We start from the raw sequence: 16,965 nt of genomic DNA, 5'->3' as shown, positions 1-16,965 counted from the left end.
CGTTCCCCAGAATTGGCTTGGGGATAAGGGGCGTAACAATTAAATTAAAACCCAGGAAAAAGGAAGGAACAAAGTATGAGCATATTTAAAAGCAATATATTAACAAACGACAGCAAAAAAACAAAACAGAAAGCAAGCTTCTTTCAAAACAAACAACAGAAGCTGTTCTATATCAAAAGACTAATAAACCAGAAAGTACAATTAACAATAACAAATACTAAGGCCTCAAAGAAACACACTCCTTCCTCTGAAGGAGTAAACCCGAGCATGAAGATGTCTGTCACACACAGCCAAAGGGCCCACTGGCACTAGCTGTCTCCTCTCTGCTGCTCTTTATACTCTCTGATTGAGATCCAGTCGAGCTTAATCACCTGCACTGAAGGAAGAGCAGCACCTGAGGAGCACACAGGAGAGAGATTCACACAGAAAACAACACAAATCTACGGCATATAACAAGGTCCTGCAAGTGTTCCTCTAATAAATGTCCCTCTCTCATTACAGGTGTGGATCAGATTATCTACAGCTGGTGAAACCAGGAATTGATTTAGCTGATGCTCAGTGTGGAGGACTGAGTTCATGCCACACAGAAGTGATGCTCTTGTGTGTTTTCTGTGGGATTGTTGTGTTAACCACAGTTCTATTTCGTGTGCTTTATCTCGTAGAGAAGATAAAAAGATGCTATAACAAAAGTAAGAATTTCTTTGGGTCAATAAAAACTTGATCATGTTTTGATAGATAATACTGTCTGTGACATCATCAAGTTTTTGTTCATTGTTTATGTTTTATTACAGAAAACAAAAGAAAAGCAGAAACTCTGGAACAGGTATGTTTTATTCTCTCTTTACTCTCAATCCATTTAACAGTAAAATCATTAAATGATGTCACTCACTCATTATTTATCTTAAAGGGACAGATGGATTCAAATGCGACAACACCTGACAGTAATTCAATCATATCAGAAGAGAGCAGGTGAGACAGCAGAGTGTTCCTCTGACATGTTCACTGACTGACTCTGTCAGGTTTTATAAAATGTTCCTGTTATAAATAAATCTCTTCTCTCCTCAGGAGCTGACAGAACAAACCTGAACATGCAGACAGTTTACCGTCACACAGTGATTGGTCCATCAGAGAGGTCAAGCAGAGGTCGTGCAGCAGACTCAGTGTTCAGCTCTCGTGTTTGTGAAGCAGAGAAATTGTTTCATTTCTCTCGATGAAGCTGAGCTGACGTCAGCTGAGGTTGTTTCTCTTTACTCAGGACGCTTCATGTTAAAGTAATGCGTCTGTTGTCGTAACGCTTGAACAGAGTGACATGTAAAAGAAATGTCTTCATGTGCCCGATCATCATCAGAATGTTTGTGTGACCTGCGTGTTCAGGACGGTCCACGTCTTCATTTCTGTCTTCATACAAACCAAGACTTCACAGGGCCATATGAAAATGTTCATATTGAAATGAAACACTTTTGGCCTTTATTAAATTGATAGGTGATTCCCAAAAATTTGGAGTGCCATGACTGTGCGCATCTGTAGTTGATTTCATGCACGTGTCGTGAATCTGGCGGTGATTTTGCGCTAGCACTTATTTTTTGTGGAGAGTAAGAACATTTCTGCGCAGATATTAGTGAATGAGACCCGATGTTCCTCTGACAATCTCAATTGTGAATTAATCTGCTTTTTTAGGCTGCATTAAATATGAACCAAAATGATTCTTCAGAGTTTGTAAACATTTTACACAATAAACTCATCTTTTACTTTTACTTATAAGAAGTGGTTTGTTTGACTGTAATTTACTCCAATGTCCTCTTGATGTTATTTATTGACCATCCAGCAGGTGGCGCTCTACAGCTGCATTATAGTATCTGAGGCCTGAAGCTTCTTGTGTCCATGAAGTGAGTTTATTCTGTTGGGCTGTTTGACTCGTGCCATGGCTCTCTGACAGCACACGAGAAAAACGATCTTACTGAAATAAAACACATTATTAAAAACATTCACACAAAAGTTTTAATATAATCAATTATTTTTTCTTAAAAATGACGAGGACATTAAACAAGGAGAGATATAATACAGCGTGAGGTGGGGACAGACGGAGCACCTGTATGAGGGTAACAATAAATACCTGGTTATAAATCCCAACATGAACATTAGAGGCCGTTCTGTTGGCTCATGGACATGCTCCGTTAGGAACTAACGGGACAGGTGAATTTGGATCCCGGTAACCATGGTAACAACCAGTGTGTGTTCCCTGCACTGTGTGTCCCTTTCCCCCTCCTGTTGTGTCTTCCCAGCAGCTTCCCAGGTGATCCTGAGGTTCACCTGTCTAGCTGCTTGAAAAACCCCAGACATGGCTTCTGAAGACAGAGGCTTCCTGAGTGGGGGCTGCTGTGGTTCTGCCTCTCAGTTGTTGATTTGGTTGTTTGATTGACCTTTAATAAATCCCTTGGTTTGGACTTTTATGAGGTGTTTTATGTGATTTTGTTGGGTCAAGTGTGGATAGCTGTCAGCCCTGTAGGGCTGCCTCAGGGCGGGGTGTAAAATGAACCAACAGGCCAGGTGAATCTGGATCCAAGCTTCTGATGTCGTCTGAAGTGAAGAAACTTTAAAGGAGCTGGACGAGCTTTCTTTCCAGAATGTTCTGCAGCCCTTTAACGTCACTCCTGACCATGTTATGAACACTTAACGTGACCCGGTGCCATCACCACCTTTAGCTTTGTTGTTCTGTCTGTACAACGCCACACACATTCATCACTGCAGTCACCAGTGATTTACAGACGGCAGACACATTTCTTAGGCTGTCTTTGCATTAGTTTCAATAATGATTGTTTAGCAGATGTAATGTAAAGAAAGGGGAAGTTTGGACACATTACAGAGACTTCTCTGCAAATCTGGTCAGAAATATACGATCTGTAATGTCAAGCTATGTGACCGCTCTCCAATGTGGTATAATTACAATCTACTACAGAACTCTGGTCCAAACTACAATGAAAGCCGGGCCTCTGGAGGAGTCCACAGACCTCTAGATCTCTGTGATAGAAATGGATTGCTTTCATTTCAGCAGCTTAAGGAATGTGATTCTCTTCCTGGGTCTTCTTGTATTTGCAATTAAGGTCAGCAATCTGTTCACAGGGAGTCACATGGGAATTACCTTTATCCTCTCATCCATTGAACACTTGGATTAGCCCCCGAAAATCCTCGACTGGCCTGGTGTCCAAAACGTATCAAGTGAAAAAACTTTGGGGTGACTTTGAAGGCCAAACCCTGGAACTCCTCTGGGACATTATCTGCTCAAATATATTTATCTCATCAAAGTTCAACTTATTCATTACAAGTGCATTAATATTATGCCTCACCATACAGGGTTAAGAAGCTAACAGAGAGACCAAACTGTACTAAATATAATCGGGATATTATTGGTGCTTTCATGTTTTCTGGGAATGTACTTTGGTATCGAACCTTTGGACTGAGGCGGCCAAGTGTCAAGAAAAAGTCCTCAAACTCCCAATTCCAAAACATTCCTTATTTTTATTCTATGTTCACTTTGCACTCAGGGACAAAACCAGATTGGCCTTTAGGAAAATCATATTTACAAGTTCATGTGCTGCCAGGAAGACTATAATATTCTCTTGGTTCTCTGCTGTAGAGATGTTGCTCTCACACGAGATCTTTGGCTGTAATCCATAAAGCGCAGGGATCCACTGTAGAGGCTTCAGGACGTCCAGTTATAACTGGTCTTTTTGAAAGACTGTAGAATCTACACACAACATATCATTTCTGTCAAATATTCATTTAGTTTACTTATTTTGATTTCTATTCTTTTATACATGTTCTTTATAATTTTCTTATTAAGGCGATGGCGATGTGTAAACAGTTTGTGTTTGATGGTGCTGGTTGTGCAGTTGTTGTTCATGTGGTAGAAACACATTTATAATTCATGTGTTGGTATTAACTGTTAGATATTTTGTACATGTTGGTGATTTGTTCTTACTTATTTAAAGTGCCTTTGGTTGACATTTGAGCGTGCCTCACCTTTTTGTAGCTCTGGATCAAAGGTCCTCAGAACTCAGAACAACACGTTCTGAGTAATCAAAGCTCAAAGTTAATCAAAAACGCGTTGACACTGAGCCAGTTCTTTTCCGTATGATTTTGACGTCTCTGCAGGAAGCATAAAACAAACAGTATTCTGACAGTTTGTTTAATCTCTGCATGGATATATTTCCTTTATGATTGCAGAGGGGGTCCTCGATTGTGTTTCACTCTTCTGTTCATCTAAAACCTCAGTGAGACGACGTCTTCATGAACACTGAGATCCTGATGATTAAAATGTTCAATGCTCAAATGGAACCCTTGGTCTGCCGCATCACTGCTGGTAAAATCATTTATCATTACAGCATTGTTTTTGTTTCGCATCTATTCAGAAATAATATCACTCCTTCTCTATATTTCTTTATTTGGAAACATTAGTATTAGTAGTAGTATATATTATTACTGAGTCTGACTCTGTCAGAGTCCTATCAGGGTGTTTGATTTTAAGTTTGTCTGAATTTCATGTTTCACTGACAACAGACTCCTCTCCTCTCCTCTCCTCTCCTCTCCTCTCCTCTCCTCTCCTCACAGATGCTCGTGCTGAATGTGTTCAGAGGTGATACTCTCACATGTCATGGACGTACGTATCAGATAAGTGATAGATGCTGTTCCATTTGTCCTCCAGGTAAGATCCACCTGGGTGTTAAAGGGAAACCTCATTGGGGGTCAGATTTACTAAGAATATGTTGCTGTTTTGATTCTCCTTAAATAATTCATGCTTTCTTCTTCCTCACCTCACCCTTTACACAAACAGAACACTAAATGTTTCAGTGCTTTTCTTTAATCTGTTTTTTTATAAATATTTTCACAGATGAGAAAAAAGTTATTTGATCCTTGAAAAGCTTTTTTTCATCATTTAATCAGTTCAGCAGATGATATGTGAACACAGCAAGGCCAGAAACAGAGAAGAGAAGACCTCAGACCAGAATTGGATCACCTGGGATAACTTTGGATCACTTGGATCACTTTGGATCACTTTGAATCACTTGGATCACCTGGGATCACTTTGGATCACTTTGGATCACTTTGGATCACTTTGTGGTCTAGTTGAGTTTTGGGTCTGATCAAATGTGAGCAGACTACCTGAAACAGAAAGAACACAACTTAGTGTAACACTGAGAAGAAAAAAGGGCTCATCAGAGATCTTGGACAGATTGGACATGTGGTCTAAAATGGCGTCAACTTTTAAATATTTTTTTAATTTACATTTCTTAATAAATGTAATTGTGAAGCCTCAAATGTGTTGATGTCTGTTAACAGGTTTTTGTGTTGAACAGGAGGTCGAGTTCATAAGGACTGCACAGAGATGAAAAGCACCTGGTGTGTGCCCTGCACTGCAGGAACCTTTATGAACCAGCCGACTTCCCATAGACAGTGCTACACCTGTAGAAAGTGTGATGCAGGTGAAGTAAGATCTGAACTCTGTAAACACTCCAAAACACAATAATCTAAACAGAGTTAGTTTTAGTTACTTTAACTTAACCATCTGAAAAAGATCATTTTCAACCTTCAAAGAGGAAACTTTAAAAATAACCTTTTATTTAAAAAACTATTTAAATCAAAGTTCTGACTGACACACAAAGATTTTGACTTTATCCACAGAAAAGTACTTCATTAATTATTACTCGATATATACTATTAATAGAGTATATGTTAATTATAGTCCGGCTGTGTTTGTAGTTAAGGTGAAACTGTCTGGACTCACTGAATGCTCTGGCTGCGTCTCAGTCTGTTTAAGATGAGTAGAAACAGGGACGCAGTCAAACCTGCATTTGTAATTCAAGCAACTCGTTAACAAGCCGACAAACTGTGTTCTTCATAGACTGTCAATTTATATCTACTGTATATCAACTGTACACAATGTTATCCTCTTTGACTCTGGCTAGCATAGAGTTAGCTTTGTGGCTAACATCTAAACTAAATCGTTCTATGAGCTGAACTAGAAATAGTCCAATAGCCAAGTCATAGTGAGTAGTGAACACCGTTTCAATTGTATTAGAACATCATGAGACTGGAATGACTTTGTCAGGTATTAGTCAGACACTGAGGCAAACAAAGGAAACATCAGTTATTGGTCCTGTTCTTTTAACCATGGTATAATCACAATAATGCGCTTTTAAATGTCCTTTATCAGGGATTAGTCTGTCAGACGGCAGCACCATTATCCAATGTATAAAATCAACTTTAGATCCTTCAGGTAACAGAACGAAGTTTGGAAGTCAGGAGTTAAATATAACCTGATGTATAACCTGTGTGTGTGTGTGTGTGTGCTGACAGGTTCTGGTGTGAGGATAAAGACGTCATGTACCCAAACATCAGACACAGTTTGTGAAACACTGGAAGGATTTTACTGCACAGACTCTGCAGAGGACAGCTGTGCAGCAGCACAGAGACACACACGCTGCAGACCAGGACAATACATCAGACAGAGAGGTGAGTTTTAGTGAAGAAAAACAGAGGCTGGAGTGCTCGGGAAATCAAAGTGGAAAAGTAAAAGGCAGAAATTCAGATGGCATTTTACAAAATAATATTTAATACATGAAAATAAAGAACTACTCAGGACAAAAGTCACAGACAGTAAAAGAAGTAGCTCCATTAAAATAACAGAGGCTACCTCCAACACATACTATTACAGTATAAACACTTACACCATCAGCCTCCCTTCTGTTAGCACAGCATGCAGCTGATGGACTCTCTGGCTCCCTCTATAGCTCTCGCTCAGCATCCTCAGGCCCTGATGAGTGGAGGCAGCTGAAGTAACAAAGGCCGCCACGAGACTTTACACACAAGTATATGGAAAACAAAATGAGGAAAAGCACAAACACTAGGACAGAAAAATAATAAATGCCCGTCGACACCACCATGAATCATAGTAGAGGACTGATGACACAAATACTGAAATCCTTCGTCTCACTTGAATCTGTGCAGGAACGTCACAGAGAGACACTGAGCGCTCCGCCTGCAGTGATGGAACATTTTCAGATGGGACGTTTACATCTTGTCGGCCACACACACAGTGAGTGAAGCTTCACATCAGACATGGACACACCTTCATGAGTTCATGAGCTCCGACAGGTGTTCCTCTAATAAATGTCCCTCTGTCATTACAGGTGTGGATCAAAGAATCTAGAGCTGCTTAAACCAGGAACTGTTTCAGCTGATGCTCAGTGTGGAGGACGTTCAGAGGGGATATCATTGCTATTGGGTAGTGGTGTTGTTGGGTTTCTTTATTTATTGAGTGCAGTTGGAGTTGGAGCTGTGTTTTATCACAGAGAGAAGATAAATAAATGTCGATTCACAGGTAAGTTTTTCTTTGTGACAATAAAAACTTGATTTCCAACCAGGTATGTTTATTCTCTCTTTACTCTGGATCCATTTTACTGTTCAATTATTAAATGATGTCACTCACTTATTGATATTTCTCTAAAAGGAACGGATGAGTTTAAAAAATAAATCACAGGAAAGGATTTAAACAGAAAATAAGATCAGCAGGTGAGACAGCAGAGTGTTCCTCTGACATGTTCACTGACTGTCAGGTTTTATTAAATGTTTGTGATTAATATAAATCTCTTCTCTCCTCAGGAGGTGACGCTCCTTATGTAAACATGCCGACAGTTTTTAGGACACTGCAGAGTAAATGTTGTCCAGGGTCCAGTTATTATCCAGCTGGTCTTTGCAGTGTTCATAAAAGACATCCATCAAAGTTAACAGTATTCTACACATGGACATATTCTCTGTAAATAAGTAACTCTTGTTTACGCTCTTGTTTTTCCCCCGCTGCCTGATATTGATTTCAATGTTGAATTTGTTTATTTTCTTTAGATTTTCACTTGTTTTTGAAGTTTCATGCTCTTTTGTTGTCGATCTTTTGGGTCATAGCAGTTGTTTACTATTACACTGTGTCTAATACAACATTACGATTTTTTATTACCATCAATATGAATGAAATGTATTCTTTGGAGTTCGTTAGTAAACTTATTACTGGTGTATTAAATGTTTTTTTTACACTTTACACCATGAACTACAACCATATAACGATTACCAATAAAGTGATATGTTGGACTGTAATTTACTCCAATGTCCTCTTGATGTTATTTATTGACCATCCAGCAGGTGGCGCTCTACAGCTGCATTATAGTATCTGAGGCCTGAAGCTTCTTGTGTCCATGAAGTGAGTCTAAAATATAACACTTTATTCAAAGCATTCACACAAAAGTTTTAATATAATCAATTATTTTCTCTTCTAATGCTGGAACATGACGAGGACATTAAACCAGGAGAGATATAATACAGCGTGAGGTGGGGACAGACGGAGCACCTGTATGAGGGTAACAATAAATACCTGGTTATAAATCCCAACATGAACATTAGAGGCCGTTCTGTTGGCTCATGGACATGCTCCGTTAGGAACTAACGGGACAGGTGAATTTGGATCCCGGTAACCATAGTAACCACAAGAAACCGTGAAGTTAGCCTGAGTTGCCCTGACGCTTAAAGAAGGTTGAATTTCAAAATAAAAGCGCTACTCTAAACCGTATTAAAATTACAGCACACCTTTATTAGCATGCAGGGCCATGCGCAGACATTTTCGCGGGGGCACGGGCTCATGCTAAAAAAAGGGCACTTGCGCCACCAACGTGCCAATTGCCACCCTGATGTTGTCACACCATCACATCACATCAACCATAATCACACATTATGTTGATCACATGGGAACTGTTTATCTTCTACTGAACCACATTATTCCAGAAAGAAACCACAGTTTTGACATGTTTTAATGAAAGTAATGCAGTCCGTCGGTGTTCAGTTGTTTAGACTGATTCAGTCTCATTAGATCAGTGGTTTCTTTGAGAAGTTTATCTTTTTAATGTTTAACAAATGTATAAAGCCTACCTGAGTGATATTCACCCAAATACTATATTCAGAGTACTTCCTGAATTGATATGGCACATTTTTCGTGGATACTACTTTACATTTCTGTCTTTATATTTGATAGAATTAAAGAAAAAATAATAGAATGTATATATATATTTTAAATGAAGGGCACTTTTCGACTCTGAGGGCACAAGGGCAGGGGCTCAAGCCCCCCTTGGGTCCTATCTGTGCAGGTGCCTGTTAGTATGTACCTCTTGTCATGACCTTATTTACATAGTCTGTGGTCATGACCCGCTGACAGACTGTGGAACCTGAGGAAAAAAACACAAATACACATACTTGTTTTTGTTTTGTTTTTCCTTTAAATCTTGTCATTACGTGAAACTTTGACAAGATTGTCTCAATTACATTCGTTCCAATAAAGCATATTGAATTAAACAAATTTGAATGTATTTTATTTTGACATGTAAGACCGGAAGTGGAAATGCTACACAAATTAGCTTGATGTCTCCTCCTCCCGGGAAGCTTCTAATGTCTAAAGTGAAGAAACTTTAAAGAAGCTGGACGAGCTTTTTTTCCAGAGTGTTCTGCAGCACTTTAACGTCACTCCTGACCGTGTTATAAACACTTAACGTGGCACGGTGACACCGAGAGTTTGGGCCTGTCCGGTACCCGTTGGGAGGTAACACCAAACTGTAACAATGCACATGCTAGCGTCAAACGGATCCATAATGGACCTGGACTCGGAGTGGGTGAAAATAAAAGCACACTACTGTGGGTAAGTAGGTTTCATCAGGAGGTTGGCACACAGGAGTTAGCCGGCTACTAGCAAGGACAGGTAGAGGTGGAGGGGGACACCTGTGGAGGGACTGCCCGGATATGAGGGGGTGTTATAGGTCAGAATGTGGGGTCGTCCACCTTTGACCGAGCTGGGTCAGTCCTGATGACGTCACATTGGCTTAACGGTTAGACAGAATCACAATAATGACGCCGACGGTTATTATAAAAGCGGTGTTAGGAGATTCCTCACCTTTCATCTGTTCATCTTTTTTAGTAGTGATGGGAATACACACACAAATACACATACATAATGTAGGGCTATGTATGGAATTTATAAGGTTTAGTATAATGATATATTATTTAGAGTGTCTATGTTAGGGCTAGGTGATAAAATGTTCTCAATATGGGGTCGTGATAATTATATTTACTGCAGTAAACAAAATGAATCAGTACTTCTACTTTACCTGAGTCTGTTTTAGTGTCTGATCTTCTACCTGAGTAAAGCTTGTGTGAACTCTTCCTCCTCTGCTGCTGAGTCACAGAAGGGATACTGTTATACTTGAGTTAACTGGTATTAGAAAGTGATGCTGACATGATAAATGAAGTAAAAGATAAACCAAAATGTGATGGATGACTGTGTGAGTGCACGCTGTGTGGATTAACAGTAACAGGGTCCACAGCACACTGAGCCTGGCAGGCTCTGGCTCCTCATGATTAGCAGGTCACAGCAGGGAAACAGAAGAAAACACTGAGAATGAAAAGCCACCTTGTTTATTAATCCAGTTAGCATACTGAAAGGACTTCAGAGCACGAAGTGTGTGCAGGTGAGAGCGTAAAGTCAGGAAACAGAACATTACCTGTTGTCTTACCTGGACCTGAGATTTCTAATCAAACTCTGAATATGGCCAGAAGAGTTCTTAAACTCTGAGTTTGGGATTAGGAATATTTTACCACAGAGGGCGGACCAGCCAATCACAGCGCAGGAGGACGAGATCAGCTGACAAACATAATGCTGTTAAATATTAACACTCATGTCAGACTCTCGGTCACAGTGTTGCTCTTCACCTCACACCTTTTTGAATCTCACATCTTCTCTAACTTTCAGGTGTTTCTGTGATTGAGAAGTAGATCAGGTACAGTCAGTAACAGGTGTTACAGGTGGAGCTAACACACAGGCACTGTGGTTCAGTGTTTGAGCTAAATGTTCCTATGCGAGGGATCAAAGGTCAGCATGTCTCAGGGCGGTTTATGCTCTTGTAGGCGACCAATCCCTTCAGTATATGCACTCTGCAAATAGTTAAAGGGTCAGTCTGCACGATCATTTGACTTCAACAGTTTTTTTAAGGAGAGTAGAAAATGTTCTTTTCTACATACAGTAGAGCTGCAACTAAATACTCTTGTTACATTAATCGATCAATCATTTTGTCTGTTAGATGTCCTAAAAAAACGAGACAATCAGGTCGTCAGAACCTCCCAGAATCAAAAGTCCAACTTCAAATTGTTTATTTTTGTCCAATTCACAGCCACAAACCAAAAGATCTTTATTTACTGTCATGAATGTAAAAGAAAAGCAACAAATCTTCACGTTTAAGGAGCTGGAACCTGCAAATATGTATGTGAACAATGACTGAAACAATGAACAGTTTGCAGCTCTTATGTGTTGTGTATTTAAGCTGCAGAGTCAGAAACATATCATTTAAGTTACATTAAGAAATAGGTCAGTGTACTGTTAATACCAGTCTGACTAAATGTAAAAGCATTTCTGCAATATCATAGACCAGACTTAAGTAATGCTCTGATTTTATAACAAGACAAATACTGTGTGTGTGTGTGTGTGTGTGTGTGTGTGTGTGTGTGAGAGACATCATTCCACTCTGACTTGTGTGGGTGTTGACTGTGTGGAGCAAAGCCTGCTGGGAAGCAAGCTGTCTCTGCTCCACCTTGTCAGAGTCCAACTAACACTCACCATAAACACACACACACACACACACACACACCCAGGAGAGCCCTGTCAGACTCACTCACACACACACACACACACACACACACACACACACACACACACACACTCAGCAGCATGTTTCAGGTGTTAAACAGAATCAAACACAGACTGTATCAGGCTCTATGTCTGATTCTGTCTGCCGTCACTTGTTTACTCTTTGCAGCTGTACTGTTGTTTGAATGTCTAAGCATGCACACACACACACACACACACACACGCACACACACACACACACCCTTATTTAAGATAGTCTGCTGATAAGGGTGTTTGAAGGTCAGGACTGACATAAACTTTGTGCTTTCTGTTTCACATGCAGGTCCGACTACGTTTACGTGTTTCCAGTTTTACAACAACTTTAACCTTTAATGCTGCCGTAGTTATTAAATGATGATGAAATTATCTCAATATTTCAAGAATAATCTGTAACGAGGAAAAAGTCCTGCTCATTTAGATCTGCCTGCAAACGATTATTAAACTGGACTAAGACAGAATAAAAAGTTCTGGCATTGGACTGGATTTGATAACAAATAAGAGGCTGCCCCTGGTTAGCAGGACGAAATGTATTTATCGCCTCTCATAGACTGTAAAAAAAGACGAACGGCGCGTCTCCACCTCCTCTGTTGTACACAAGTGAAGCCTAAACCCCCTCCAAGCGGGCGCTGCCATCTTTAGTATCCAGGGTGTTTGCAGTAGAGATCGGCTGGTGGAGCCGCCGTGTTGACGTCCCGCCCCTTCCTCTCCCCGACACACACCTTCACCTTGTATCCTTGGCGTGTTGGAGCCCTCAGGTGTCCTTGGCGTGTCGTAGCCCTCAGGTGTCCTTGGCGTGTTGGAGCCCTCAGGTGTCCTTGGCGTGTTGGAGCCCTCAGGTGTCCTTGGCGTGTTGGAGCCCTCAGGTGGGCTCAGTCTGCAGCAGAACAGCTTCTCGTGTCGGTCTGAAGCAGATATTCACGCTGATGGAAAGTTCAATGACTGTAGTGTTAGTGTTAGTTACGTCTCCTCTCGCCGTTCCTCCTCTACTCTGCTACTCGGGAACAGAACGCTGCAGGAGCCCCATTTGTCAACACAGCTGTCAATCATGAGGCCACACCCCCTTTTTATAGCATCAAATAACTAATTAGAAGTAAACTTGGAACACTGTGACATAAATCAGCATGATAAGAACTAACTATAATGACAGAAACCATGTTTGAGAAAAATGTATTTGACGTGTATTTAGATTTTATAGTTTGACTCATGTCCCATCTGTTAACATGGAGGAGGCGGGCTTTATGAGCTATACTGCAGCCAGCCAGCAGGGGGCGACAGAGAGGGTTTGGCTTCACTTTGAGGGAGCTGTCATGTCGGCCATCTTGTTATACAGTCTGTGCTGTAGTCTCATGCCTGTTTAGGATTTCAAAGCTGGACAAACGCCTCCTGGGTTCAAAGGAAGGATTCTGGCTGATTGGAGCGTTTATATAGATTTTTGAAGCATTAATCTGTAGTTTTAATATTTTTATTTGAATAGCATTGCCAACCATAAAGCTGTTATTAAAGTGTGACTCCTTAACAGTAACAGGCTCTAAGGGGAGCGGGAAGGGAAGTGTGTTTGCAGAGCAGTCATATAGCTAACCAGTAGTTTTCCACCATGCGGGGATACATAAGTAAGCAGCCCAGTAATACATTTTAAAATGAGGTGGGGTAAAACCACTTGCACTCTTTGTTTTAAATAAAACTGAATGTTTTTGGTCCAAACAGATTTAAACAGAGACGAAAGCTGCCTGTAGGAGGAGTTTACTTTGAATTCAGTGATGTGAAGGAAGTCCTCATGTTGTCGACTTCTTGAATCCTCCTGAGGATCTCAGATTGACTCCATCTTTCCTCTGTGTGTGCGTGTGTGTGTGTGTGTGTGTGTGTGTGTGTGTGTGTGTGTGTGTTCAGGGACATGCTGATCACAGACTTGGCAGCCTCAGTAACCTTTGCAGAGTTGTGTGAGGAGGTGAGAGGGATGTGCAGCGTTGCCAGGCAGCAGCCCATCACACTGAAGTGGATCGATGATGAAGGTGGGTGCTCCCCCCGCTCAGACTCCCCTCATCAGGTTGAACACACCTGCTGTGCCCTTTTGCACTCTGGCTCAGAGATGCGGTGTGGAGCACAGCGAGCCTGTTCACTGGGCTTTAAGCCAGTCCAACAGTCATCACTGCCACATCACACTGTTACTGGAATGACCTGACGAGCTCATATCCAGCGATGTCGGCTGTACTGTGAATACCAGCAGTCAGAATGGGATCCTGTTTTTACAAATGTCTTTAAAGCTGGACAACAGGAAGTTATCTTCAATGCTGCTGCTGAAGATAATCTTTGTACAAGACTTTAAAAATACAAAACCTTGTCTTGAAATAAAATAAATGTGTGTGTGTGTGTGTGTGTGTGTGTGTGTGTGTAGGGGACCCTTGTACCATCTCGTCTCAGATGGAGCTGGTGGAGGCTTTCCGTATTTACAATCGGACCAAGAAGTCTGGACTGCTGCTGCACGGTGAGTTTGTTCCTTTGTTTCATTTGACTCTTAATAATAACAACAAGGTGACTAAATAGTTTAAATAACACAAACAAACAACCGATCTAGACTGCAGCTCCTGTGTCCTGTGAGCTAAAATCAGTGTTTTTATGAATGGAGTCTGGCGTGTCTGCAGAGAGCGATGTAACGTCTGTGTGTGGTTAAAACAATCATCTTCCTCTGTAACTAAAAGGTCTATCTCTGTAGGATCCTTTCTGTCATGTTGTCACACACTTAGAATAACAACCTGAGCCTGTCAGTGGAAACAACAAGAACCTTTGACCCATCAAGGATTATGTTGCAGCCATGACAGCCTGTTTCACTGCTGCAGGATGAACACATCTACTGGAGACACTCTTAAAGTTTTTGTGCCTTTAAGTCATTAATAGTTTTGCAGAATTGCAGTCATAGATATATACCTTAGCAAGCAACGTAGCATTTAAGGAAGAATTTTAAATGCAATTTTTATTCTGATTGGTGAATTTCTGTAAATTTATTGTGCTCATAAATGGATTACATGTATGTAAGGTTTTTTATTTCCATGTCCGATGCATATTTCACACAGCTCTGCTTGGTGACAGGAGAACAAAAGCACCAGATTATAACGACAACTTTCCCTTTTATTTTCTGTCTTCTCAGTGTTTCCCAGCATGCCCGAGCGGCCTGGCATGCCCTGCCCCGGAGAAGACAGTGAGTAAACCAGCTCTGCTTTCTCTCTGACCCCTCCTATTGTATCCCTTTGACCAGCAATGTTACACTAGGTGATGCACATGCTGTATGTACCTGTCACCTGGCTGTGGTGAAAGAGCTCTAGCAGCACGTTGTTGTTGTTTTCGTACCGAGCTGCAGTCGGCCATGATTCAGAGCTCATGTTGGATCATGTGGTTTACATGTGGCCCTTCTGCTTGTTTGATCTACACTCGGTTTTTCTTTCCTCTAAACATTTAATATATTCATAGATCTGTTGAAACCTAATCTTTGCTCATGAGTTGGTCCCTGTGTGCGCCACACTATACTCGCGTCGTCTCAGGTGTGATGGATATTTACCCAGATGTTTCACTCAAACAGCATTCATGTTTCACTGACACCAAACTCTCTCCTCTCCTCTCCTCTCCTCTCCTCTCCTCTCCTCTCCTCTTCTCTTCTCTCCTCTCCACAGATGCTCGTGCTGAATGTCTTCAGAGGTCATGCTCTCACATGTGATCAATCTGAGTATAAGATAGGAAATAGATGCTGTCTCAAGTGTCCTCCTGGTAAGATCCAACTGAAAATTAAAGGGATATATATATATATATGCTTATGACTTAAAAAATAAATTTATATCTGTTTTCTTTAAACAGGAAGTCGAGTTCAAACTGATTGTAGCTCAGAGTCCAGTCACACCTCCTGTCTGCCCTGCACTGAGGGAACCTTCATGAACCAGCCTACTGACCGTTTGCAGTGCTTCTACTGTAGAGACTGTGATGCAGGTACATTTCTGATAATATAATATAATATAATATAATATAATAATAATATTTTCCAAACCTGAGTGGAACACTAAGCGACACCAAACAAAGCAGGTTAAACAGACAGAGAGCTAAAGAGCAGCTGCTGAGCTAAACGCTGTGACTGCCTGAATCAAAGATCCGTGTTCTCTGTCCAACGAGTGTTCAGATACGAGAGGAGCTGTTTTTTGGGTCAATATTCTGAAACGTTTGAGCCTGTTTTGGTTCCACAACTAAATGTGAATGATCTGAGTTATAGCTCAGATGTTTGCTGCATTCACAGCAGCTCAGTTTGTCTCCGTCTGTTTGACTTTGTAGGAACTTTTTGTCCTGTGAGAAACTATTTGAGTTGAGCTAAAGCATCCCTGCTCTACATCCTTACCTTCCTTATAGATGTAGCCTTACCTTATATAGAAGAGAAGATATCTGCCAGGTGTGTTTGGCTGATGGGTCAAGTAGGTCCATAATAACCTCTGTGTGTGTGCTGACAGGTTCTGGTATGAGGATAAAGACGTCATGTAGCCAAACATCAGACACAGTCTGTGGACCACTGGAAGGATTTTACTGCATCAGTCAGAGAGGTGAGTTTGAGTTTGATAAGACCGTCAGTTAATCTTCATTTCTCAGACATATTTTTATCTCAGTGTGAAACAGCAGATTGCTTTAAACACCACGATAACCAGGAGCTCCCACAGTGTCGCTGTTGAGAAGAACATCCAGAGGCACAAATCAGACTTCATCAAACTTTGAATTCTCTGTTGGAACCAAAAGGCCCCATTTAGTCACTGACTCCAGTCTTTATGCTAAGCTAGGCTAACCAGCTCTGCACTCTGCAACAAAGCAAACACACACTGTTCCCCAGACTGTGAACTTTCCCTGTTAGCTGATATGTTTCAGGTCGAACAGTGTGTGATGTTGCAAACATGCTCCTGCCTGAGCTCAGAACAGTGGAAGGTGATTGTGTGACTGAAGCAGGAGAAGCTGAATCTCAGTCAGTGTCCTCCATAAAATACATGATGAGTTCATGTTTCTCAGATCAGTTCTGTGTCAGTTATCTTTCAAAGAAAACTTCTTCTGCTCTCTGGTGTTGACGACTGTCACAGAAAGAGTTCTGATATTCTCACATTTTTAGATCCTCTGGTATAAAACTGGACACACTGATATGATTATATTAAAACATTCATGTGACAAAATCTCACTTTAATAAA

At 41.0% G+C, this 16,965-nt stretch overlaps 1 protein-coding gene across 1 annotated transcript; it reads left to right on the top strand.

Annotated features, from left to right (window-relative positions):
• The first annotated feature begins 4,329 nt into the window (after window positions 1-4,329).
• On the top strand, window positions 4,330-14,968 carry LOC138590371 (tumor necrosis factor receptor superfamily member 5-like). Its single transcript, XM_069660994.1, has 7 exons — window positions 4,330-4,360; window positions 5,355-5,480; window positions 6,355-6,510; window positions 7,006-7,093; window positions 7,188-7,282; window positions 14,160-14,249; window positions 14,910-14,968. Exons 1-7 carry the CDS (start codon window positions 4,330-4,332, stop codon window positions 14,966-14,968), a joined length of 645 nt encoding a protein of 214 aa, XP_069517095.1.
• Window positions 14,969-16,965: the final 1,997 nt, after the last annotated feature.

Source organism: Semicossyphus pulcher, unplaced genomic scaffold, assembly GCF_022749685.1.
Source record: "Semicossyphus pulcher isolate SPU_LCO1_2020_fin unplaced genomic scaffold, fSemPul1.0.p SCAF_13, whole genome shotgun sequence".
Taxonomy (NCBI): Eukaryota; Metazoa; Chordata; class Actinopteri; order Labriformes; family Labridae; genus Semicossyphus; species Semicossyphus pulcher.
Note: the sequence above shows the minus strand (reverse complement) of the source record. Positions and strands in the feature narration are given on the sequence as shown.

Bases quoted from the DNA above. Each gene is read 5' to 3' on its own strand.
- LOC138590371 (XM_069660994.1), top strand. From the start codon at position 4,330: ATGGAACCCTTGGTCTGCCGCATCACTGCTG. The intron at 6,511-7,005 runs GTGAGTTTTAGT...GAATCTGTGCAG, and splicing joins ACAATACATCAGACAGAGAG to GAACGTCACAGAGAGACACT. The intron at 14,250-14,909 runs GTGAGTTTGTTC...CTGTCTTCTCAG, and splicing joins GTCTGGACTGCTGCTGCACG to TGTTTCCCAGCATGCCCGAG.